Here is a 26,081-nt window from a genome sequence, read left to right as displayed (position 1 = left end):
ACGTTATAGTCTCTAACAGATAGGTAGCTGACCATTTTGCTTATGAATACCATATGTAAACTTGAAAAGGTTCGGGCCGGCACAAGGCATATAATAAGCAAAAATCTTCTCCTCAGACAAATATTTCGTGGCCTCGGAGGGCGTGCTTCGTGGCGAGAAGAAGAGTTCCAGAATCTCCCCCCAACCCCACTTTTCTTCGCTACGTCACATGTCATTCTTTGGCTCAACTAGCTGTTCACTGGATGTCATTCTTTGGCTGGACTAGATATTGAACGGATGCACTGCTCTTCACCTGTGCTGTCATCATTCCCTAAAGCCTATTCCATCGCGATTACTGCTCGTGGATTTATCAGTATCAGGTATGCCTTCCCCTTTGCTGTATGCTGTATTATAGTACAACGTTTAGAACAGAGGATTAGGAAGTGGTGCTGTTGCACAGCCCAACTTGACTTATGCATACTACCCTGCAGGCAGATATTGTGCAATTGCCACAGGCCAGCTGCGTAATAGTGTAATGCTCTGTGGACAGCCGAAAATGGTGTTAATTTTACTTAAGGAACTATTCAGTATTTAATGCAAGATTTTTCTAGTGTATTTTTTACGTATGCCAAACTAGAATCACCTGTTAGTCCTTAAGAATGGTATGCATGTCCTTGAATATGTTAAAAGTGCATATTGGTTTATCAACTTATCTGCTTGTCTGTTGTTCTAGATTATGAACCATATTTACATAGAGCTCGCGAGATTAGGCAGTGAGTAAATGCCAAGGGAGATGCTGATAAGGGGCGGGTGTCCGCATTGAGACAAATACTTGGACCAAGTTAGTGAAAGGTGGCCAGTACGGGGAATGTTTGCTTTGGGTACACAGTTGGGAAGAACAAGCTTTGTCCCCATTTTCCATGATATATATTATAATGACGCAGCACTCGTGCCTGGACCATGTCGGGTTTTAAGATAATTTCAGAGGGCATTGGGCAGTTGCTGGATTTTGTGCGTCTTCCCTTTCATTGAAGCATTGTAGAAGAAAAGTCTTTACAGAACAACAGCCTTGGCAAGAGGGAACACACTGAGACACGTTCGAACACCTGCATGTTAGGACTGAGGATGATGTTAGCAACAAATATTCCTATGGAAATTTAAACTACGGAGGAGGCATAAATACCTAAGATTCGTGGACGTGGTAACCTCAGGGACCCAGCTTTCTTTGACACTGTCACACATCTGTGCAGGGATAAGGAACTGGTATGTACCAGAAATTCTCTCATCAAGTACCTTTATCTTATCGTGTTATGGACACTGACAGTCGTCTGTGCGAAACTGGGAGATGGCTTACAGTACATGCTTCTCAGATGTTGGATCAGAAGGTACTTCGGCGCTATTCCTCTCAGGTGGAGGTTTATTTAAACAGCTGTAAAACAATAGACAGCCAAGATTTAGACCTGATATTCCATAGACAGCCAATGCCTGGCTTGTGTATCAAGAAATGTATTGTGGAGAAGAGGTGAATATTCAATTGGTGGCAGTATTTACAAAGAGTTAAAAACCTTCCAACGAGAACAACTAAATTTTTTTTAACTTAATTTGGTGGTGAACGGAGCATTTACTGGCTCCCATCAACGATGGATCCTTGCTGTCTTGGAAGGATGAAGCTAAGGCCTTGTTGTCTTGGAGTGTAAAAGATCTGGATACCAACACCAGTCTCTAGTCATGAGGTCATTTGCCACTTTCCAGGACCATGTGATAGTTGCCATTATTCATCTACTCTCTCCAGGGGTTCAAGTGATGATGTTTTGTTGGCCTGGCCGGACTTTGGTCTTAAGTCTAAGAGTCAAGAGAGGATGAAAACCATCTTATCGTACCTATAATTTGAGTAAACTGGATGAAATGTGACTCAGAAACCTGAACTATTGCGGTGCCATAAAGTTCTAAACTGATAGCACATAAAGAGACCGTTGAATCTGTATTTAAGTGGTAAGAAACGGGACGTCTAACAACACTTTATAAATTTTTACAAACTTAATAATAGTGATAGGAATAATGACAGGCACTCCTTATTTTAGCCCTCGAAAAAGATCAGTGGTACATGAAAAAGCCATACCCCTTTCTAGGAATCACAACCGTTTAAAATTCGAAGCACGAGTTAAAACTCTTGTACAGAGAAAACGGAACATTGGTTAGAAAATCAATTATTGTAAATGAAAAAAATATTTTCAGTTTGGTTGTCGGTGAAGTGCCCCTGAAGTTACGCCCTTGACTCCTTCAACCAAGATCTGGATTCCTCGTCCTTTTGTAGCCGTTAATTTTGCATCGAATTTCATCTAAATTTATTTGTCGTTGCTTTGCCTGTAAAAATGGTCCTCCGGATTGTTGTGGTCGGCGGAGGAGTGAATGGGATCGGAACAGCTTTGGCATTGAAGCAGAGATTACCCAACTGCCAACTTACTGTCGTCAGCAAGGATTTTACGCCGGACACAACAGGTGTGTAAACGACTGCTTCAGGTGTGCATTTATTACTGTGTATGTTCCCTTTCTTCCTCTTACCCTGGTCACCAGCAGATCTAATAATTTCATATATAAAATTTCTCAAAATTTTCCTTCAGCTATGCAGATTACCGTGGTTAAACAGGCTTTAGAAAAATGTACAAGATAGAGTTAAAAGTTAATCAAAATTCAAAACTGGAAGACTCAGTTATAAGATCATTAGTTATTAAACTTATGTAGCCTTCCTTTTCCCTTAATAGTGCAGCAGATTGCTGTAAAAATCGTTCAGATAGTGAAACAAGCATGAAATTTGGCACAAACATTCCTAAGACTACGATCTCTTAGAAAAGGGCGCTGGCCACCTGAAATCCAAGATGGCGGCTATTTTTCAAAATGGCCGCCATCTATGTTGAGATTCACTGGTTTGGGAGCATCTATTGATGGAATATGCCAGTTTTTTTTTTTTAAACCTCGACTTTTAGGTTATAAAATGTTCCATACCACACATTTTATTGAAAACCCTTACTAAATGAATTGTAACCAAGATGGCGTACAAAAATGGTTGCCATAAAAGTTTTTTTCTATCCACAGCGCTAGCAGACATAGAGACCAACTGTTTTTATTTAATGGTATATTCATGTGATCAGACAGTTTAACTAATATGCTATTTTCAACTGAAATAGTAATGGTATGGTCACATACAACATTGTGTCTAAGACTGTAACCATAAAAAGAAAAGAAGAGAAATACGGACTAAACGCAACCAATCTATGTATAGGTCTCTCAACCTACACCTTTGAAAATTCGAGGATAAGAAGGTAGGCATAGCATGACACGTTGGATGCTCAAGCTAGATTATCTACTGAAGAGAGGGCAATATTTATCTAGACTTCACATTTGCAAGTGCACAGAGCTGTGCAGGAAGACCCAGCTTGTAGCACTTGCACCTTTCCCGACAGCCTGCTTTGCATCCACATTTGGTAAGCTGTTGGCAACTCTTGGCTAAGGGCGAGTTGGTTGTCCAGAGGACTTGCCATGCTTCACCAGACTTTTGCCATCCCCACTCAGCAGGATTCTCTGGCTGTGGCTGACACTGGGTGGCCTGCCCCCACACACAACCAGCCTGGTACGCAGCACGCTTGGTGTGTTGGAGGAGAGCTCCTGGTTGGTGGAATGGCCTCATATGCCCTTTGTTTTCTGGCAAACATATCAAGTCTAGCCTCATCCACAGTGCCAGCAGTGCTGGATCTTTCATACATAAGTATGACAAACCTCTCCAGGACCTTCAGGTCACTCTCTTCCACTCTGAGAGGGTAGTGACTCAGTTTGGAGAACACAGTGGAGGCCTCTGGAAAGATGTTCCATGTCTGCCAGGCGGTCTTCTTGCCCTTGCTCCGGAAGGCTGACACTGTATCACAGCCTGTGAACGCATGGAAGAAGAGCATGCCATTCACCTTCTCCTGGCCCAGAGAGTTGCACAGGTCATGCACAGCAATCCAGCGCAGGCTCTGGCCTTGGCCAAATGCCACCCATAGCTTCTCTAGCCCTAGATTGTGGAGAGTGGAGAAAGCACTGACTGCAACGACAAGAACATCTGTGTCATTTGCTTTAACCGTGATGGTCTTGGCTCCATGTTCTGTGGCATATTTGGCATGGAGAAAGATGCGGGTGTCAGCTTCCTCATGAGAGCACTTTTCCAGTCCCTGAAGACTAGCCTCATGAGTGCTGAGGACAGCAGACCCTTTCGTGGCAATGACAACATTTGTGGCAGACATCTGGGCAACTTTGTCTGCCAGGAACTGGAACAACTCTGTCTTGTTGGCATCGTGTCTTAGGAAATTGCGCCAGTTGGATGGAATTGTGTTCTTGTCTGTCACCTTGCGCCTTCCTCCTTGACCACGTTGGAGCCTGGTCTCAGCTTTGAGGCTGGATGTATTGTATACATCAAATACAAGATGTGATGATGTGTACTTGCTGCTATAGGATTGTATCACAGGCAAGAAGTCGCAAAGTGCATAGCCCTCAAAGGTCTTTCCTTTCTTTGGTGGCAAGGCATGGACCAAAGCTGATCCATCTACAATGAGGACATCAGTCTTTGGTTCTTTGTCTTCTAGTGTAACATGACTCTCCAGGACCGAGGTCAGCTGAGACTTCTGACATGTGTACAGCCTACCACCTCACTAAGGGAAGCTGGGAATGTTTGATTCTCGTGCTGGAAGAATTCCTGCAGATCACATTCACGGCTCTGACAGGATATAAATAGCTGGTGAGATGTTTGTGAATGTGTCCGGCAATTCAGGCACCGACCTCACTTTCTCAGGTGCAAACTTTAGTTGCTGTCTTTTCCTGTCCAGTGTTCTCCTTGGTGGGGTGCTGAAATATGGAGATGCTAGTTCCATGGAAGGAGGTAGTGGCAGTAGTTGCAGATGGGTTGTTGTCGATGTTGTCCATCACTGCAGTGGTGAACAACCCTTTTCGCAGTACTGGGGACAGACCACACCCTCCTCCACATATTTGCTAACTGTGGCATCTCCTAACTGTGCAGAGACCTCCAGTACTCTGTCATAAGAGATACTGAGGCCATACTGATGTAGCATTTCAACCAGGTTTCTCTTCCTGGTTTTGGCATAGACTGAGAGTCCCATGTAGACTGGGAATGGTGTTTCTCTGTCTTTGGAGTGTCTATGAGTTGTTGCTCCCTCTTTGTATCGGGGAGTAGCAGTTGAACTGCATGAGCTGTGCAATGGCCTGGTCTGACTTTGATGCTCCAAATCGTAACTGTGACTTGATGTCAGCCCCATGCTCAACCATCCCTACAAACTGGAGCAGGAGAGGAGGCACAGAATTTCGTACACAAGCCTCAGAAAATGTGCCATCAAACCGTGACTGATGATCAAGTATAGACTTTCTGAGAATATTTGCTGCTTTAGCAATGATAACTGCCTCTGAAAGATCAGATGATTGAGCAAGTGCTTTTCCCACATCCTTTTGAAATGCAAGTAATACATCTCTGCCAGATTTATGAGCCTCAAGTTCTGGAATTTCTGCCAGAAGTTTGTCTTTGAGTCTCGTGGAATTTACACTTGGTGACTCTACACCCTAATTGTTCCAGACGTTGTTGGTAGAGGTGGCAAATATCTGCCAGCCGAAATGTGACTGGATCATCTGAACAAAGGTTGTTTTCAACAATGTATGTCATCAGTTCTGACAGAACTAGTGGATACACATCTGATTCTGACTCAGTGCTACCTTGGTCTTTCTCAAGGCTCCTCAGGTAGGACCTTTTCTGTTGTAGAGGGCACAAAGACACAGGCATGGTGATACTTAAACTCCTGTGCAATGACATCCCCACCAGTCAACTTAGCAAGGAGCTTGCCATCACTAAGTATCTCTGCACATTCACGCAATTTCAAGTCAAGGCCCTTAGTACTAGCCTGTCTGAGATCAGATGCAGGTGCCACTTTCTCACAGAAAATGCAAACTTCATTGTCATGACTGGTTCGGCGCAGTTTTGCACGACTAGTCTCAGTGTTGCTGGTCTGGTCATTGGATTGTCGCTTTCTTGCACGGTCCAGTTTAGTGTTGTTAAACAACAAGCGACAGTTCACATGGTATTTTGCTGCATTTTTCCTGAGAGTGGCCTCTATGCCATCACCTTCATCCAGCCTTGCTGGATCCATTATCAGTGGCATTTCATTAATTTCACTGAACATGGGAATGTTCCTTGCCAGCATTGTGTACCCATCATGGTCTAGGACATGATGACTTGGAGGTGATGTCAAGTGCTCACCTCTTTTGTCCTTCTGACAAAGACAACACAAACTCAGTTTGTTTTTCTACTGCTCAATATTGGATTGGCATCACATTCTGCCATGATTTCACTTTTGATTAAGGCCGAGGGTTATCCTTTACCACCTTAAACAAAGCACACATTCCTGTATGGGATTCAACTAGGTTCGGTCTCCTACACCTAGCCCGATCATTCATCCAGTGCCATTTAAGTCCCGTGTGATCTGTACACCATCCGGGTAAGTACATGAACCATCATGTACAGCCCCATACCCTTGGCTCGGCTCTCCCGCGCTGGCACATCCTGTCTATTCAGGTGCGGCTATCTAACTATAGCTGGTCTGGGGCTGTTAGAAAGCATTTGGGACACTAAACTAAACTATACTACAACTACTAGTCTAAGATTACAGGATTAGTAAAGCTGGATTAGCTGGCACTGAACCCCATGCTGAGTTACACAGCAGTGATGTCACCAGTGTGCCCTGGTTGTGTGCAGACATACACTCTTTTACATTTATTAATTTTCCTTCAAAATTGATGAGTTATTCGAAAGAGATGGCCTCATTAGGATCTAAAACCACAGAAACCAAGATCCATGCTTAAAACGATAATTGTTGAACGGGCATTATTTCTCATTATAATTATTGTTTCTACCTTTTCTTGGCAGCCATATAGCCCCCATATTTAAAGGTAAACTGTACTGGGAAGCTACAGAAACATAATATTCACAAGAAATAGTATGGAAGAGCTTTACCATATTGCTAGAAGCAAATACATGCCATTCTAGTGAAAAATTAGCCAAAATCTGTCGATACTGGCCGCCATCTTGGAATTTGGCCGCCATATTAAATTTTTTGCGTGGCCAGCGCCCTTTTCTGATAGAGGGAACTTTAAAGAGCACTTGTGCAAAATTTCATGCTTGTTTCACTATCTGAACGATTCTTATGAAATATGCAATTATCTGCTGCACTATAAATGATTACAGTGTACTGAAAAAACAACACTTAGAGGATACTCATTAGTCTGTGTATATAAATATGATGTATACATTATCTTTAAATCGCGTATTGCTGGTATTGTTGTTTTGTAATATGTACTCATTCAAATGTAGATTTATAAACTATTCTAACTTGCATAATTTCAGACATATGATTGTTAGCCATTCTTTTCGCATACCCATGCTTTATGTTAATTTGGACCAATTTGAAAATTTTCCTTTTTTATGAATTTAAAATTACTGAGCTGCTTACATTACTTCTTCAGCCTATGTATGTAAGATTATCAGCATTGTGTCTAGTATTAACGTAATTCATATTTTCATTTCAGTTTTCTTGCTCTTATCTCAGTTTACGGGAAGCACTATCTCGTTCAAATTTATATTCTAGGTTTTCAGACAGCGAATTGCTCACTGAAACTAGAGAAGTTAACATTTTAAAAAAATGCTGACTTGGTGATTCAAAATCCTGACCCAGCATTTTTTTTTCTCTTTTTTACAAAACACCGACGTAATTTTTTTCTTTTTAGAAAAACTGACTTGCTCTAACGTTACAGGTGACGGTGCAGCCGGTATGTGGGGTCCATATCTAATAGAAGGTACACCTGATGACAAAGTACTGTAAGTTACAAAAAATTGTGAAAAAGTACTGTAATGTTTAGAAATTTTTGTTGATGTTTCGCACTCCTGGAAGTCACAGGAATGACTGCTTTTGATAGTGCTTCAAAAATTAAAAGTTAAGTGTACCTTAGTTTTACCAGACCACTGAGCTGATTAACAGCTCTCCTAGGGCTGGCCCGAAGGATTAGACTTATTTTACGTTGCTAAGAACCAATTGGTTACTTAGCAACGGGACCTACAGTTTATTGTGGAATCCGAACCACATTTTAGCGAGAAATGAATTTCTCTCTCTTCCCTACTAGTTGTCCAGCTTTGTAAAGCTTTGTCTATCCCCGTAGGTAGGTAGTGCCGTCAGTGCACCTCATGGGATGCACTGTAGGCATTACTTAAGGTTCTTTGCAGTTCCTCATTGTACGGGTGGGTATCATTCTCAGCTAGCACTCTGCTGGTCCCGCGTTCGATTCTCCGACCGGCCAACGAAGAATCAGAGGAAGTTATTTCTGGTGATAGAAATTCATTTCTCGTTATAATGTGGTTCGGATTCCACAATAAGCTGTAGGTCCCGTTGCTAGGTAACCAATTGGTTCTTAGCCACGTAAAATAAATCTAATCCTTCGGGCCAGTCCTAGGAGAGATGTTAATCAGCTCAGTGGTCTGGTTAAACTAAGGTATACTTAACTTAACTTAAGGTTCTTTGCAGCGTCCCTTCGGCCCCTGGCTGCGACCCCTTTCATTCCTTTTCCTGTACCTCATTTTATATTATCTCTCTTCCATCTTAATTTCCACCCTCTCCTAACAATTATTTCATGGTGCAACTGCGAGGTTTACCTCTTGTTACACCATTCAAACCTTCTTGCTGTCAATTTCAGTTTCACCGCTGAATGACCTCATAGGCCCCAGTGCTTGGCCTTAACTCTATATTCAATTTAATTCAATTCTAGGCCCTGAGGTCTCCCTCAGTTAAAATCAAATGTTGATGTAGTCACACCTGGCACAAATTCCAAAAATACTCTGACACAATTATTAAAAATCCTGTTATGAGTTTAAGAACAGCAGGTTAAGACTGGTTATTCAATCCCATTTTTAAATGATATTATGCATCTTCACACTATTTTTTTATTGCATTATCCCTTAAGGGAGACAAGGCAGTCTTGAGACTGTTTGGTGTTTGTGGTGAATACAATATAGCCTACTAGGCTAAACAACTGCTTCCAGTGGTGCTTGCTATCACCCTGTATTGAATCAGTCTACAACCACCCTTTAACTGCAAGCTACAGAACATAAGACTGATCATTCATCCAACAAGTGATGTTGGGCTAGCAGAACTATTCATTCAGTGGTGAATGAACACATTAGAATAGATAGGTTACTCTAGGTTAGCTAAGTAATCACTGGCCTAGATGTTACTTATGAACTGTAAAGTTTCTGAGGTACTTAGTACTATACTAAATCTGTACATTGACAGGTACTGTAGTGGCTTACTCCCACTGGTACAATCACCATAAGTTCTAAGCTTAGGCTAACAACCCAACGCCTACCGTAGCTTGTTGACTTGATGCAAGATATAGCTACTACTATTAGGTCTAGGTTCAAATGAAAGCTTGTTACAAATTTATAACAAAATATAATTAAGAAAAATATATATATCTAGTACACCAAAATTACATCACAGGCTTTAACGCTTCACCTTACTGAACATCACGTTTATTACTTAAATGTAACTGAAACATATATAGCTAGTATGAAAATCAAGAGTCCACTTGGTAGGTAAGCAATGTAAACACGAAATAGGCTATCAGGGTACTCTAGTTAATGAAAATCTCAAACAAGTCAGTCATAGGTAGGTATTACTAAAGCTTATTGCTAAGGTACCAAAATCTCAATGAATATAAGATTTACAAATATGATTCCCACAGCTACCAAGGTCTTGGAGATAGGACATGACTATCTTTTTCGAAAAAACATAGTCTTACAAACATGGAAGACTTATCTGTAGCTGTTCCAGACGCCTTCTGCCTGCTGGGAAACAACGACATTAGAAATGACTCGTGGCAAATAAGTCACAGTTAAATAATGAGATAAGCATTACAAAATGATATTGTCCTTCATAAACTCAAATTAGCTTTACAAATTTAATACTTTCACTCATGACAAATGGAACATTACAATTTTGGTTTCATACTGATGATGACAAAGTTACAATCTCAAATATAAACTCAAGCACAGAAGGGCAATCTCATAACAAACTTTATGCCAAAATATACATTTTTTCATACAAACTAAAGTTCCAATACTTCTGCAAACTTAAACTTCACTTTTAGGTTACACAAACAAACAAAACAAATCAAGTCCTCAATCACAGAAACTCTGCATGGATTCACATATACACAGAAATTGTGTGTGGTTTCTCAAATCACCACACTCTCCCCCCCCAAAAAGGGGTGTAGGACAAATCTAACTACTGTCGTAAGGCCTCACAAGAGATCATTATCTATTAAATCTCTGCGCAACTGTTCCGCTTTGCATGCGCCATGGCGTTTCGGCCTCAGCGGTGCATTGGGTACTGCCGGAGGAATCGGTGATGCTATGGGTTCCACATCAGGAATCACCTCATGATGCAATTCTAATGGAATTAATTTGGAAATAGGTCTCATATATTCTACATCTGCTGTATGAACTATCGCACTCGGACAACATCATCATTGCCCTTTATTAACTGGGTAACTAACCCTAAAGGATAATTGGCTCTAGTCTTATTTTCTATTAGCACAAGTACTAAATCACCAACTTTCACCAAACAAGATTTGTCTTTGGCACAAGTTAAATGTCTTTCCTTCAGTGATGTGGAGGTAAGAATTCATCCACACTTTCTCATACTTCTTCAATAGGTCTGACAGTCGAGCATACTGTACTCTCAAATCCAAATTTTCTCTATATGGAACATCCGCTCCAAAGGAATTCAGAGGTGGGAACAGGGTTACTGTTCTTCCATATATCAGATGAGAAGGACTGAGATACTCCTCTCGGATGTCTTCTGACAAATAGGTAAGTGGACGAGAATTGATAATACACTCAATTTCGCATAAAAGGAGTGCGTAACTCATTAAATGAGATGCGTTTCTTAAAGAGAGATTTATGAAGGCTACTCTTGACACTTCCAATCAGTCTCTCAAAGAAACCACCACTCCATGGTGAACGAGGGGTGTTAAATTTCCACACTATGTTGTTATCTTGCATATATGTTCTTACTTCTGGTTCATCTTTGATATCATTAAGAAATCTCTCTGCTCCTCTAAAATTGGTACCGTTATCAGAGATGACAACAGACGGGACACCGAACCTTGCACCAAATCGGCGAAGGGCTAATAAGAATTCTGAGGTAGTAAGAGAACTACACAGTTCTAGATGTACTGCTCTTGAGGTAGTACAGGTAAACAGGCAAACATATACTCGTTCACTGTCACTAGCAGTTGCAGGATCAACAATAGTTATAGATCCAGTAAAGTCTACTCCAACAGAACTGAATGGTCTGACATATCGGACTCTCTCCTCTGGTAGGGGAGGTGGACCTGGTTGAGGGATAGTCTTACCAACTACCTTTCTACATAGCACACATTTACTAATGATATTCTTTATAATGACTCTGGCTTTTGATATCCAAAATTGCTGTCTAAGACCCAGCAATGTTTGACTTAACCCACAATGACAATGATGATTATGATAATGAGTTATGATTAATTTGGTCAGGGATGTTTGGCAGGTAAATAAATTGGACATTGTGTTTCAGGAGACAGATCTGAGTTCTGTAATCTACCTCCACAACAAATCAACTGGTCTTCATTCATAAACATATCAAGTTGCTTGGCCAAATTCAAAATTTCTGTAGCTGGTTTAGGACTCTTCTCTGGCTGTTTCAAATATTCAAATAAAGTAGGAAAACTCTGTAACTGAGCTAATCTTATGCAGGAATGTAAAGTATTCAACTTGAATTTATCAGGGAAATACTTATTACAAAATTTCATGACTTTTGATATCACTCTCATTACTTTAGTAAGAGTGGAATATCTTCCCATATCAAATACAGGACAAATAGGTTGGATTATGTTTGGTTCTACTAAAATTTCTGATACTACTGCAGAATTGCAAACAAATTCCTTCTGAGGCGGGTACTCCAAAGGATTAAGCAAAAATGAAGGTCCATGTTTCCACATCAAACTGTTAGCTAACTTTGAAACGGTAACACCTCGAGTTACTAAATCTGCAGAATTCTGACTGGAGGGAACATGTAATATGCACAAATTATAATCTCTTCGTAAGGTGCGAATTTCAGCAACTCTATTTCTCACAAATACTTCTGAAGATTTATCATGATATACCCAACTAATTGTGACTTCACTATCAGTCCACAATGTACAACTTCTAAATCCAAATTCATTGTTGGATAAGAGGGTCTCAGCTAATCGTGTTGCAAGTGTGAGTGCAAGTAATTCTAATTTGGGAATGGTAAGTGGAGGGCTTGGTGCTACTCGAACTTTACTCATAAGGAGATTACTAGATTTGTTTCCTGAATCCACAGCATAAGCTACTAAACCATATGCTACTGCTGATGAATCACAAAAAGATATGTAAATCTGAAATGTTTGGATTAATTACACATCTTGGGAATTTAATGGCAGAGATCTGACTGAGACTCTGGCAAATGCTCTGAAATTCTTGAACTAATGACTCGGGTAACTGTTCATCCCAAGAATATTTACATTTCCAAAGCTTCTGTATAAATAACTTTCCCTTGATCAAAACTGGTGACAAAAATCTAATGGATCAAAACACTAGAAATTACAGATAATGCTAATCTTTTGGTGATTTGATGATGCATACACTCCTCTTACATACTTTCTTACTTTGGTATAATGATATTTCATCACTGACAGAATTCCATGAGATACCAAGAACATTAACATCATGTAAGTTTAGTTTCTCCTGATTAATACCAATATCTTCATTAAATTTTGAATTGTTACTCACCCAACATTGTAATGGCATAGATGCTTCAGACATAATAGCATTAATTTGAGGATAGTCACTCTTCAGCTGGTCTACATGTACATAAGTATGAGCAAAGTTGTCTACATAAAACGTGAAATCAAAGTTTTTGCTAATGGATTAGAATGATTCTCTAGGTGATAGGTTAGTATTTTCTGAAGTAAAAATGGAGATGATGTTACACCAAACAGGACTACTTTAAATCTATAGGTGACAACTTTCTGAAGCATTTGATCGTCATACCATAAAAACCTACAATAGTCCCTACAATTTGGAGAAATACCTATGCGTAAAAATGCTTTGATATGTCTGCAACAACTGCTACCGGGTTAGTACGAAATTCAACAAGAGATTCAACAAGTTTACTGATTAGGCTAGGTCCAGTTAACAGGCAATCATTCAAACTCTTTGACTTTGAGTCTGCTTTACTAGAAGCATTAAACACGACTCTAATTGGAGTGGTAGGGGAATTCTTGTACACTGAATGATACGGAAGATAATAAGTCAATCCATCTATGACTTCTGGGTTGTCTACTTCCTCTATGAATCCCAAATCTAAATACTCACTGAATATCTTGGAATACTGTTCATAAATTCCTGGACGAGCAGCAAAGGATTTGGAAAGTGACTTCAACTGACCATAAGCTTTACGATAATTAGTCGCTGGTCTTTCATCACTCTTGAATGGTAACTCGACAAAATATTGATTGCCTACCCTTTGGCAAGTAGATTCAAAGTGACGTACTGACTGAGTTTCCTCTGGTGTAAGGGTTTCTGTCTTTATACCTACAACATCAAGTTTCCAAAGGTTTTCAATTTGATTCAATTCTGACTCTGGTAACTGAACTCCAATACGTGCGCAAAACGAATGCTGAACGCTAATGTTATTAACAGTCTGAGAGCCATCTGCCCATTTTGGCATAGGTCCAAAAATAATGGAACCTGCTGGACTACTTAAAAGTACAACTCCTGAACAAAAAGTACTGTTTGTCACAAATCTAGAGTAATAATCAGCACCTATTACAAGTCCGATATCACTGATGACATCTGAGTTAATATATGGATCAGCAAGTTTAATTCCCTTTTCTTTGAGTTTCTTTGCAACATTAGCAATACCAGGTATATGTAACTCAGTATTCACTTCATCATAAACTACAGCAAAAATAGGAATACGCTGTGTACCAACACGCACAACAACAACACGAACGACGTCACAGGTTACAGTCTGAACATGATTACCAAATGCGATAAGTTTGAGCGAAATGGAGTACATCGGTTTCAACTTGAGACGGGATGCTAAAGCAGAATGAATAAAGGTGCGCTGGGCTCCAGTGTCTAAAAAGACACGAACTACTTCCCGGACACCTGATCCTGAAATCTTAACTATAGCGGTAGGAAGTGCTGTTGAGGTCAAAGGAACTTTCTCGGTCTGAGTATCAGTCTGTACTGAACTGACAATACTGTTAGAATTTTCAGCTACAGTTACGGTTCTAGACCCTTTACCATTACCGACTAACACCTGACTGGTAGGAGACTCACTGCTACTTAGGTTAGATCCTTTATTAGATGTTACCTGGGAAGGGTTAGTTGCTACTTGGTTAATAGAGGCACTACCATTGATTAGTTTCATACAAAGAAATGTATGATGTTTTCCACTACAATGTCTACACTCTGGTGTTACTCTACAATCTGAAGCTCTATGACCTTTCTTCATACACACAAAACAACAATCTAAATCTCTTATTCTATTTTTCCTAGATTCCCATGTAGGATACTTTGAACAAAGCTTAGAACTATGGGTTTCTGAACAAAACATACAAGGCCTATTCCATGAGGTCTGAACTTTAGATGAATTTGCCGTGTTAACATTTGACTTTTTGGGAAGACACTGTTACTTGCTTGGAAATGCTATTGGTCTTATTAAAGTTTTGATTATGTCTTGTCTTTGAATGTGAACTTAAATTTGAAGTCTGATTACCCGTTGAGTTTACAGACTGATCTGAAAGGGACTGGGAACATTCCATGACTTTTATAAGATGACCAATTCCATTTGAAAGCTGTTGCAGTGTCAGGTCATAAGTACTGTACTTATTGAATAGATACTCTAAAGTTTGAACACTAAGTTTCTTGGAAATTATATCTTTGAGCAAGTAGTCATCACAAGGTACTTTGGTTACACTTTCTATTTGCAATAACAAACGTTCAAATGTTAAACGAAAATCTGTTAAATCTTTAAGGGTATGTTCTGGGGGTTTCATATTCATAAGCTGTAAATGTAGTTGTTGCAGCAATTGCTTATCATCTGCAAATCTAGACTTCAACAATTTAAGGGCAACACTATAATTATCATTTGTTATGGATAAGCCTTCTATGGTTCTATAGGCTTTACCTCTGAGATAGGATCTAAGCATATTAAATTTCAACACTGGATCAATGTCTTGACGACTATCAATGAGGCTACTAAAGGAATCCCAAAACTGTTCCAATGACTTAATTCCCCATTAAATTCAGGAATCTTTATTTCTGGCAACTTAGGATGGGGAAGGTGCTTTGCAGGTACTACCACTTGACTAGGAGTGGGATTAGAGAAAGTTTGTCCCACAGGGGTGACTGAGCTAATCTAGAGTCTATAGCAGACTTAAGATCCGTTTGTAGTTTCCATGCATTACGTTTCAATGCTCTGTGGTCTCTACACTCCTTATCATATTCAGAACTATCAATGGCATCTTGGCAAACTGACCATAAGTTTTCAAAGGACTCATATTCCCTTGCTAACTGAGATTCAGAAAACTGTAAAGAACGGAGGGTAGGTGAAGGAGTTACTTTAAGTTCATCTTCTAATAAGGAAATGATATCCCTCAGGTCGTCACAAACAACCTTATATCTAAGATATGACTTGATTCATCAACGCAGCAGCCATTACTACTGACAAGGTTAACAAAATATATCACAAAATCAGATCACATACAAAACATTCCCACTAAGGAACAAATCAGGTTTACGTACATAGGCTAGGCTATGCACAACACAAAATAAATGATAGTCAAAAGTAATTGACGTTACAAAAATGGGTAATGTAGTAGGCTAGGCTACATAACAGTAACTTGGTACAAATTTCTTAAATCCTAGAAAAGGTACACAAAATCCAAACCAAGTAGGTAAATTTTCTCAAGCAAACATCTGCTCATAGCTAATCTGAACTTATTCTCCAGACCTAAGAAATCATATTTGTAAACACTGTCGCAAGTAGGTTAGGCTAATTAACATTATATCCGGTTGAAGGACCAAAGTTCAAGGTGTGGTGAATACAATATAGCCTACTAGGCTAAACAACTGCTTCCAGTGGTGCTTGCTATCACCCTGTATTGAATCAGTCTACAACCACCCTTTAACTGCAAGCTACAGAACATAAGACTGATCATTCATCCAACAAGTGATGTTGGGCTAGCAGAACTATTCATTCAGTGGTGAATGAACACATTAGAATAGATAGGTTACTCTAGGTTAGCTAAGTAATCACTGGCCTAGATGTTACTTATGAACTGTAAAGTTTCTGAGGTACTTAGTACTATACTAAATCTGTACATTGACAGGTACTGTAGTGGCTTACTCCCACTGGTACAATCACCATAAGTTCTAAGCTTAGGCTAACAACCCAACGCCTACCGTAGCTTGTTGACTTGATGCAAGATATAGCTACTACTATTAGGTCTAGGTTCAAATGAAAAGCTTGTTACAAATTTATAACAAAATATAATTAAGAAAAATATATATATCTAGTACACCAAAAATTACATCACAGGCTTTAACGCTTCACCTTACTGAACATCACGTTTATTACTTAAATGTAACTGAAACATATATAGCTAGTATGAAAATCAAGAGTCCACTTGGTAGGTAAGCAATGTAAACACGAAATAGGCTATCAGGGTACTCTAGTTAATGAAAATCTCAAACAAGTCAGTCATAGGTAGGTATTACTAAAGCTTATTGCTAAGGTACCAAAATCTCAATGAATATAAGATTTACAAATATGATTCCCACAGCTACCAAGGTCTTGGAGATAGGACATGACTATCTTTTTCGAAAAAAACATAGTCTTACAAACATGGAAGACTTATCTGTAGCTGTTCCAGACGCCTTCTGCCTGCTGGGAAACAACGACATTAGAAATGACTCGTGGCAAATAAGTCACAGTTAAATAATGAGATAAGCATTACAAAATGATATTGTCCCTTCATAAACTCAAATTAGCTTTACAAATTTAATACTTTCACTCATGACAAATGGAACATTACAATTTTGGTTTCATACTGATGATGACAAAGTTACAATCTCAAATATAAACTCAAGCACAGAAGGGCAATCTCATAACAAACTTTATGCCAAAATATACATTTTTTCATACAAACTAAAGTTCCAATACTTCTGCAAACTTAAACTTCACTTTTAGGTTACACAAACAAACAAAACAAATCAAGTCCTCAATCACAGAAACTCTGCATGGATTCACATATACACAGAAATTGTGTGTGGTTTCTCAAATCACCACAGTGTTTCTATAAACTGTACTTTAAAACCATAACTGGATTTTTACTTATTCTTGTAGCCTGCCAAGTGTGCATTTTTAGTTGTTTCACACATTTTGGACTGGCATGGTGAAGCCACGTTTGCTCACTGTTTTTATATCTGTTTTGACAGGGCCTTTGAACCACAGTATAATTGCTGTAATCTTTGCTTTACATTTGTCTTTTATGTTAACGGTTCTACATTTGATGTAGAAAGAGTAGATTATTTTCCCTTACATATTTCTTAACAAGCTTTAATTTTCAAACCGCAGTATTGTTATTAAAACAAAATTTACAAAGCTTTGTGATTCTCTCCTTCAGTTAAGGCACTTATCACAAGCCATTTTCTTATTCACAGAAAGTCAAGTAAATTTCTTCTTTCCTTCTCTCATTTTAAATGCAGTTGTCTGGGTATAGATACTAAATTAGTATTTTGTGAACCGAGTCTGTGAATTCCCCTCAATCATTCGTCATGTCATTTCTGTCTGCAATGCTTTTGTTGAAATCCTCCCGTTCTGTTTGACAGACTTAGTTTTTAAAATCCTTATCTTTGGATACCTCTTTCTGAATAAAAAAAAAGTGAAGTTGAATGTAGCACATAAAAACCAGTGGAGTTGAATGTAGTACATGTGTGTCTGGTTTGAAAGGAAGGTTACTGCCAGAATCACTATTGTCATACTCGCAGTTATTAAGTCTATTCTTAAGATTTTTTATTTTATAAAACTTCATTTTTGACACAGCTAGATTTAGTAATCTTTCACATAAAAATAAGGTTTTTAAATCTTTTATGGATTACCAGTTTTGTCACAATTTTCTTTTTTAGGTTTTTTGATAGCGTAGTCACCAGAGTTCCGTGATGACCAAACTAATATCAAAGAATTCTCTTCTAGTTGGTCTTTTTGGCCAGGTGTTGTGTCGTAATGATTATAAAGGAGTCAAAGATAAGAGGGCACGTTCCCTTATCTTCAACGAAGCTGAATCCAGTTTTTCCAAAGTCAAAAGAACCTGCAAGGAAGAGAAGTGGCTATTGCGCATGTGCATCCGCCCTAATGTTTACAACTAGGCGGTTAAATTTTAAGACCAAGGAGCCATTAACTCTGTTTGGTCTATAGCGAACGGTTCGCGTTATTACCAGCGCTCGAAAAAAAATCGATTATTTTCCGTTTTCATTATCGAGAATCGTGGAAAAAATAGCAAGATAAGTGCTTAATATTAGCTTCCAGTTAAAAGTTTTAGTTTTAAACTTTTGGAATTGATAATTTGTGCGCTAAGCCGGAACCCGGCACGTTGATTGCTAGCCTACCTAGTTTCGTAAAGCATTGATTACTACCTAGTTTCATAAAGCAAAAATTGTTTTAAATTCTAACTAAATGTTTTAACTAAAAGAAATGTTCCACAAATTATTATTATTATAGAAAATCCTTTCAGATTAGGCCATATGACTCGCTGGGTAGCTTTCATGCCGGTAAGACGTGTCTGTGAAGTGCTCTGTGAAAAGTGACTGACTTGCATGATGTTCAAAGTGAATATGAGGAAGGAAAAAGAGAAAATAAATACTGTAGAGATTAAATCAAGTAAAGGAAGATCAAACTATCATAAGAACATTATCTCATAATTATCGGAGCAGCACGTTAAGATGGGACGCTAAATAAAATACTGGAGAAGGATGAATCGACTCAAATCGAGAGTCAGCAACCTGCGGACATTGCTCTGGGGAATTTGATGAGGAAGAAACTTGCTGTGAAATGTGTGACGTCTGGTTCCATTATGAATGTTCGACTATCGAGGTCAGATACACACCCATGCTTCGTAGTGATAACATATTGTACATTTGTAATAACTGCAAGAGGCCTGATCAAAGAACACACAAAAAACTCATTGAAGATGAACTTGAAGAAATAAAAGAAAACAAGTGATATTAACAAAGTTAATTCAGGATTCGGCTCAGAAAACTAGTGACGTAATGATCAACATAGATGAAATCCAAAACAATTGATAATGTTGATAAAGATGTAAAGACCATGTCAAACATGGACAAAACTTATGCTGAATCACTAAAGACACAAAAAAAAGTGCTGTTGAAATCTACAAACGAAGAAAGCGCAGCAACTAATGAAAAGCGGCAAATTGAGTAAAATAACGGCGCCAGTTGAACAGGTTAAAACAAAAGATGAACACTTATTTGTAAGATTTCCAGACAGGAAAAACTTAGAAAGGGCAAAAATAGAGATTCAGAATATCAACAATATATTAATAAATGAGAAGGGTAAACTTAAACCTAGAATAAAAGTAGCCTGTCCCGAGGGATGAAGATGACGTTGTCGATAACATTGTAAAGAAAAATCCATGGATAGGTAACCTCAGATCTGAAAATGACGACCTGAAAATTGTAATGGAAACAATTGCTAAAGATGACAAATATAAACAATGCATCATCAAATGCACACTACAAACACGAAAGGTTATTTATGACAGAGGTGACAAATTGTGTACACTGCATAGCCGTTGCAGAATATACGACTGTTACAAGCCTTTTCAATGCTATAAATGTCAGGAATTTGGTCACAGCGCAGCAAATTGTAGAAATGCCCAAGCTTGTCCTAAATGTGGTGAAAATCGCAAATCAAATGATTGTGCTAGCAACATCTTCAAGCGTAAAAATGGTGTAAAGGAAGGTCTAAGTCATACTAAACATGAAACATATAATGGCAATAAGTGCACAGACTAAAGAATATGTGTCAGAGGTGAAAAATAATACTTATTATGGCTTTGACTAATAATCTAATATGCAATTTAATAAGATGAAAGCAAATTTAAAAAAAAAGAACTAAAAACTCCTGTCCTGCCGGAGCTACTTCTGTTACGATACTAACGAGAAAACTAAAAGACAAATATAATATATATATATATATATATATATATATATATATATATATATATATATATATATATAGTGTATATATAAGAAGCACCTTATTTTGAAAACGTACAAGGATCCGCCAGAGAGGGAATTATCCCTGTGGAGGGCAGTACATAAAACCAAAGTGAAGTCTACAATAATCTAAGCAGTAAGCGAGAATAATGTAGACTAGATTAATAGTGAATGTTGTCTATAGCCTATGTCCTTGGATTCGTATCCCAAGTGGCCTAGCTTAGACCGAGGACCCTAGGATCAGCTAATAACAATATCTGGGCAAAATAAATCGATAGCATAACAATAAGGCTACATATTAGTATAAATTTTTTCAATTTTATATAAACCTGTGCACTTAAGCATGAGCTAAATAATCCAGGACTAGCCGAGGCATTACCTTAAATCTAAGTTAAGAATTACCGTAATAACTTTACGAGACGTCCCATCTTTGTACTAAATTGTCAGCCTTGGCCATGTAACCTATGACTAGATGAAATAGTAATCCCTGCAGAATGCGATGGTAATCTAACCTTAAGGCAACTTACTTGGGTAGGCAAATTGTGTTGTATGTAACCCATACACTTACGTGTGAATTAAATAAACCAGATTAGGCAGTAGCCTAGATTAGAGTAAGTTATAGCCTGGCTATAAGGTTACACATTAGTAATTACTGTTTTATATAGTAGACCAAATAGCCTGTGATTGGATATAAACAACAACCTGGGTTAGACAAAAAAAATAGTAGACTAACTGTAAGGTTACGTAGTAAGCTTTCTGTTTTTGTAAAGCCTAGCCTATACATTTAAGAGTGATCTTTAGAAATACCGTAATTACTGTTTTATATAGTAGACCAAAAGCCTTGGGTTGAATATAAACAACAACCTGGGTTAGACAAAAAATAGTAGACTACCTGATCAGGATTAGGCAATACCCTATACTAGGTTAAGAAAGAACAAATAGGTTTAGGATTATATATAAACAGTATCCTAGGCTCAATAAAATAACCTAGTTTATTACGACTCGGTAGCACATCTGTAAGGCTTCATGCTAGTAGAGTCTTATGCAGCCTATATCCTTGTAGTTGATATAAACCTACAACAGGCAGTAGCCTAACCAGATTAAGTAGGAACCCCTATTTAAGGAATATCCTACTATTCGCCTAAAACAGCAATGGCCGAATATCAGAGAAAAGGGTAGTCTCGGCCACATAAAACAGAAAACCAGATAAGAGAATTATTTTCTGTATAGTTTGTATCTTTAAGTTGTAAATAAGTCTAGAATAGTTTAAGCAAGAACCTTCTAAGAAAGCCTCTATTCTTAGCTTAACGTAGATTATACTAGAAGCATTACCTTAAGCTATGTAAAACAGTAGTTTGTGTTAGTTAAACAAATAATTTCTTAGCAGTTAGTCTGAATGGCATAACAATTGGAATTGCAAATTTCACTTGGCCATTGCCAAAGGACTAACAGTGTGTAAGTAAAATACAGCCATATACAGGTATGAAAACTAACCTAAACCTTAGAGGGTTTAAGTTAACATAGATATTTAATTAAATGTATTACAACTGCACGCTTGTAATCAAGTTACCTGTAATATGGAAACTATATGAGGAACTACATAAATGTCCCTCACTTAAAAACAATTAATACTAACTAGCTTCTAATAACAAATTGCTTTGTATAACTACAGGGCCGCCATTAGGCAGGATCCTCAGTTCAGGTGTTCGGTAGCAAGTTGCTCTGTTCACATTTTGCCAATGGATGCGGCCCATACCACCTACCATGAGCACAGTTCTTGTGAAAAACAAGGAAAATTTGCTTGGTTGCCAGATGTGGGCGAGATTTGTAGTATGCTCCTGGCATCAAGTTTTAAGGACGAAACAGCTCCTTTTAAGCTGTCTCAATGGGTCCTAGTTCAGTAGGGGTGAGGAAGGGGGAGATTATATCTTTCCGGCAGAACTCTGGCAGCAGATGTTTAACCCTTTCTCTGAACAACATCAATGTTTGGGCCAAAACCCAGTAACATCAGTCCCCAGTACCTCCCAGGTTAACCCCACGGAGGAAGCGGAGGAATCTTTACATGGAGTTGACATTCTTATTAAAAAATATGAAGTGGACATGGCCATTGAAATGGCCCTGCTGAACCCAGAAGGCTCAGGGGAGAAACCTTCCGGAAGGAATTCTATTCCCCATGCAGCTATCGTTGCTGAATAGGATCTTTCCCCCAAAAGGGATACTGGGATCCACCTAACTCAGACTGAAATGACTACATTCCCTAACACAGAATGGCACCTGGTACAATCTTCACCAGACATGGAGAAACCACTAACAGAAATGGTTTTCTTACCTGTGCCTATAGCATTAAAACCTATAGAAATCACCCTTTACCAGGTCAGTGAAAAAAGGATCTCTACTTCCATTTTGAATAAGATCCAAGTTGCTCACCAAGTAGCCCCAGCCTTCTGTTCCTTCACTTTCAAAAATGTTAATCATATGAAGACAGATTTTTAGAATTTGTAGTGACCAAAAACAAGAGACAATGGCGGAATTAAAATCATCTGCCATGGCCATCCCAGTTTCTGGAAATTCCACCAAGGAATAGACAAATCACCCTTTACCAGGTTGATGAAAAATGGATCTCTACCTCCATTTTGAATAAGACCCAAGTTGCTCACCATTAGTAGCCCCAGCCTTCTGTCCCTTGACTTTTAAAATTATTAATCAGTGAAGACGGATTTTCAGAATTTGTAGTGACTAAAAACAAGCGACAATGGCAGAATTAAAACCATCTGCCACAGTCATCCCAGTTTTGGGAAATTCCACCAAGGAATGGGCGACACTGCAACTCCCTTTTGAAAGGAAAAAGCACCTTTTAGATATAGCTACTCAGCAGTTTGGGGCCCCTATTAGAAGACTCAGAGGGGACAGCCTCGTCAGAATTTTATGCTAGACTCCGACTCCCTAGTATTATAACCTCTACCACCTTGCTGGAAGTTGCCACCTAAAGGCTTCCATAAGATCCCAGGACTATTTTTGCTGTTTAGGCCAAAAGTCTTATGAGAACCCAGTGGGAAGCACGCACAAAAGTGCGAATGGAAGCATTGGAGAGCTCCATCAAATGATTCTCCAATGTCACTGTATTATTACATTCTAACCCCTTCTGTAAGGGAGGAGTCTGTTGTGGCTCAACTCAGTGAGCATGCCCGCCAACAGAATTGTGCAGTGTACGCTCTTGTGGGGAAAAGGGGAATTCAGGATACAAAGAACCCAACTTCCCTTTACCCAACCCCAAAAAAGGCTCAATATGATCAAAAATCATATAAGCCTTCAGTCACCCCCAAAAGTTTTCCTCAAAAAACAGGTAGGTGGTCAGAAGGGACAATTCCCTACAAAGGAACAACAACAACAGCAAGGACATCCTTTTTCACAAGGTCCAAAAACCATCTTATAGGGGAAAAAAGGGAAAACAACACCTGGAATGTCTATCAAAGGTGAAGGCAGAGGAGGAGGCAGATACCAAGAGGAATTACATTGGTTGTGGGTCGGCTTCGACGACATCACAGACAGTGGAAGTTTTCCCTGTGGGGGGACAGCATTATTTATATGTGAAGGGAGGCCCTGTTAATGGGGCCCATAGAGAAACATGCGTATATTTGCCACCAAGTACATCTCTTCAGTGTCCTCAAAAAGGATTCCTCCAAAAGAAGAGTGATCATCAACCAATCAATATTGAACAAGCACATTGTTTGCCAAAAGTTTCGGATAATTACCATTGCCTAGGTACATAGAATCATTCCAAAAGGAACTTAGTTTCTAAAGATCTGAAAGATGCATACTGGCACATCCCTATAGCCGTTCCCTTCTGCTCCTTCCTAAGGTTCCGGATAGGAAAAGATACGTACAGATTCAAAGTCATGCCCTTTGGGCTAAACATTGCCTGAAGAATATTATTTTACAAAATTAGCAACGGTGTTCATTCGAGAACTCAAACAAAAGATCTGGGGTCCCACAAGGAAAGTGCTTGAAAAACCTAAGAGCAATGGTCAGCAGACTACAGTACAATCAAAAGGTTTTATAATAAATTTGAAAACATCCTGCCTCATGCCCAGCAGACACTTTCAGTGGCTGGGACTGTGTTGGGATACTCTTCACAGCCTGTTGTCTCTCCCCATCATACTCAAAACAGAATAAGGCAAGTCCTCAAATGGTTCCTTGCACAGCCCAGAGTTTCCAGGTGGCAATCAGAACGTATGATGGGCCTGCTGCAGGTTCTCATCAGTAATAGATCCAATACTGTACTTAGATTGCAACTAAAAATGTGAACAAATTCTGGCTATTGCATGCAAGAAAAAAGATGCGAGACCGACCTCATCAAAGGATTAAAAGAGTTGGGGAGATACTTCGGCCTTGGATCCGGAAGGAATCTCTGGCGAAACAGGTCACCCTGACTCCTCCGTCTGTATGAGTGACAATACACACAGATGCCTCATTGACAGGTTGGGAGGACATTGGGAGTATTGTTAGGTGGCAGGGAGGTGACCAGCTGCTCAGGAATTTTTATATCAATTTCCTGGAGCTGATGGCTGTCTTTTTGTCTCTCAAAAAAACTCAAACTTCCAGAAGAGAGAGACAACATAATTGCAATATCGTACATCAAGAGGTCGGGATCACATTCACCTCCTCTCAGTATGGTAATGCTAGCCATCCTTTGGATGGCACAAGCAAGGAAGTGGCATGTCTGCAATTGTCCTCACAGGGGGTCTCATTGTAACAGCAGACTCTCTATCAAGGAAAATGACAGCCTCACCAGAGTGGGTGTTGGCCAACCACCCTTTTCAAACAATAGCCAGCAATTCTTCCACAACTGGAAGTGGATCTGTTCGCCATGTACTAGAATCACAAACTCCTAATATATGTGGGTCTGAACCTGGACAACCAAGCAACATCGAGAGATGCCTTCCTAAGGACTGGAACAAGGGGAGGATGATACCTTTTCCTCCACTGTCCCAGATTTCGAAGGTTTTGAGCAAACTTCTAACCGTCAAAGGAACAGTTTACTTAATAGCCCCAAAGGCTGAGAGTGATTGTAGAGTTTCTCATTAAAAAGGCAAATCCACACTCCTTTCCTAGGTCACATGATGTTAGGAAAGTACCTGTAAGTATGTCATTGGCCTTCTTCAGAAATGTCTCTTTTGAAGAAGTCTCTGAATGTACAGGGTGGTCATCAGTTAAATTATTGCCACGTGCTCGAACAAATTCGACTACACTGTGTATCAGTAGGTGGCATGGTTAGTCTTAACCCCTAGGTGCTATGGCAGAAAACCAGGGGTCTTTTTGACGGGGAGTATGCTAACTATCGCAGGGAGAGGGGCGACAGTACTGCAGCCAAACCCAGCATGCTTAGGTAAGCCACTGTAGAACTACATCCTAAAACGTAAGTTCGTGTATAGTTTCTTGTTCCTTGGTACCAAAACCTGAAGAGTATTTGGAATAAAGAATCGGATTTGAAATCTGTGGCTTGACCTCGGACCTTTAATGTTATTTCCTTTGGGGTGTTAGGATCAAAAAGTGAGAGTTTAAGCCTTTTTTGTCACCTGTCAGTTTCTTTGTAAAGCTCCTTGAGGATGAAACAAGCAACTATGCTATCAAAAAACAGGTTTTGACGTAGGAA

General features: G+C 39.2%; 1 protein-coding gene across 3 annotated transcripts in view; it reads left to right on the top strand.

Moving 5' to 3' along the window:
• Nucleotides 1–26,081, top strand: part of Daao2 (D-amino acid oxidase 2) — a 61,487-nt gene that overhangs the window by 14,400 nt on the left and 21,006 nt on the right. The window contains exons 2-4 of one of the 3 annotated variants that reach the window (XM_067086235.1): nt 117–359; nt 2,215–2,478; nt 7,822–7,885. In XM_067086235.1, coding sequence (XP_066942336.1) covers nt 2,352–2,478; nt 7,822–7,885 — 191 coding nt within the window. In that variant the 5' untranslated portion in view covers nt 117–359; nt 2,215–2,351. Of the gene's footprint in view, nt 1–116; nt 360–1,304; nt 1,502–2,214; nt 2,479–7,821; nt 7,886–26,081 lie in introns of those variants that run through there. The other 2 variants (XM_067086238.1, XM_067086237.1) reach the window with 2 other exon arrangements.

Source organism: Macrobrachium rosenbergii, chromosome 42, assembly GCF_040412425.1.
Source record: "Macrobrachium rosenbergii isolate ZJJX-2024 chromosome 42, ASM4041242v1, whole genome shotgun sequence".
NCBI lineage: Eukaryota > Metazoa > Arthropoda > Malacostraca > Decapoda > Palaemonidae > Macrobrachium > Macrobrachium rosenbergii.
This window is presented reverse-complemented; position numbering and strand designations above follow the sequence as displayed.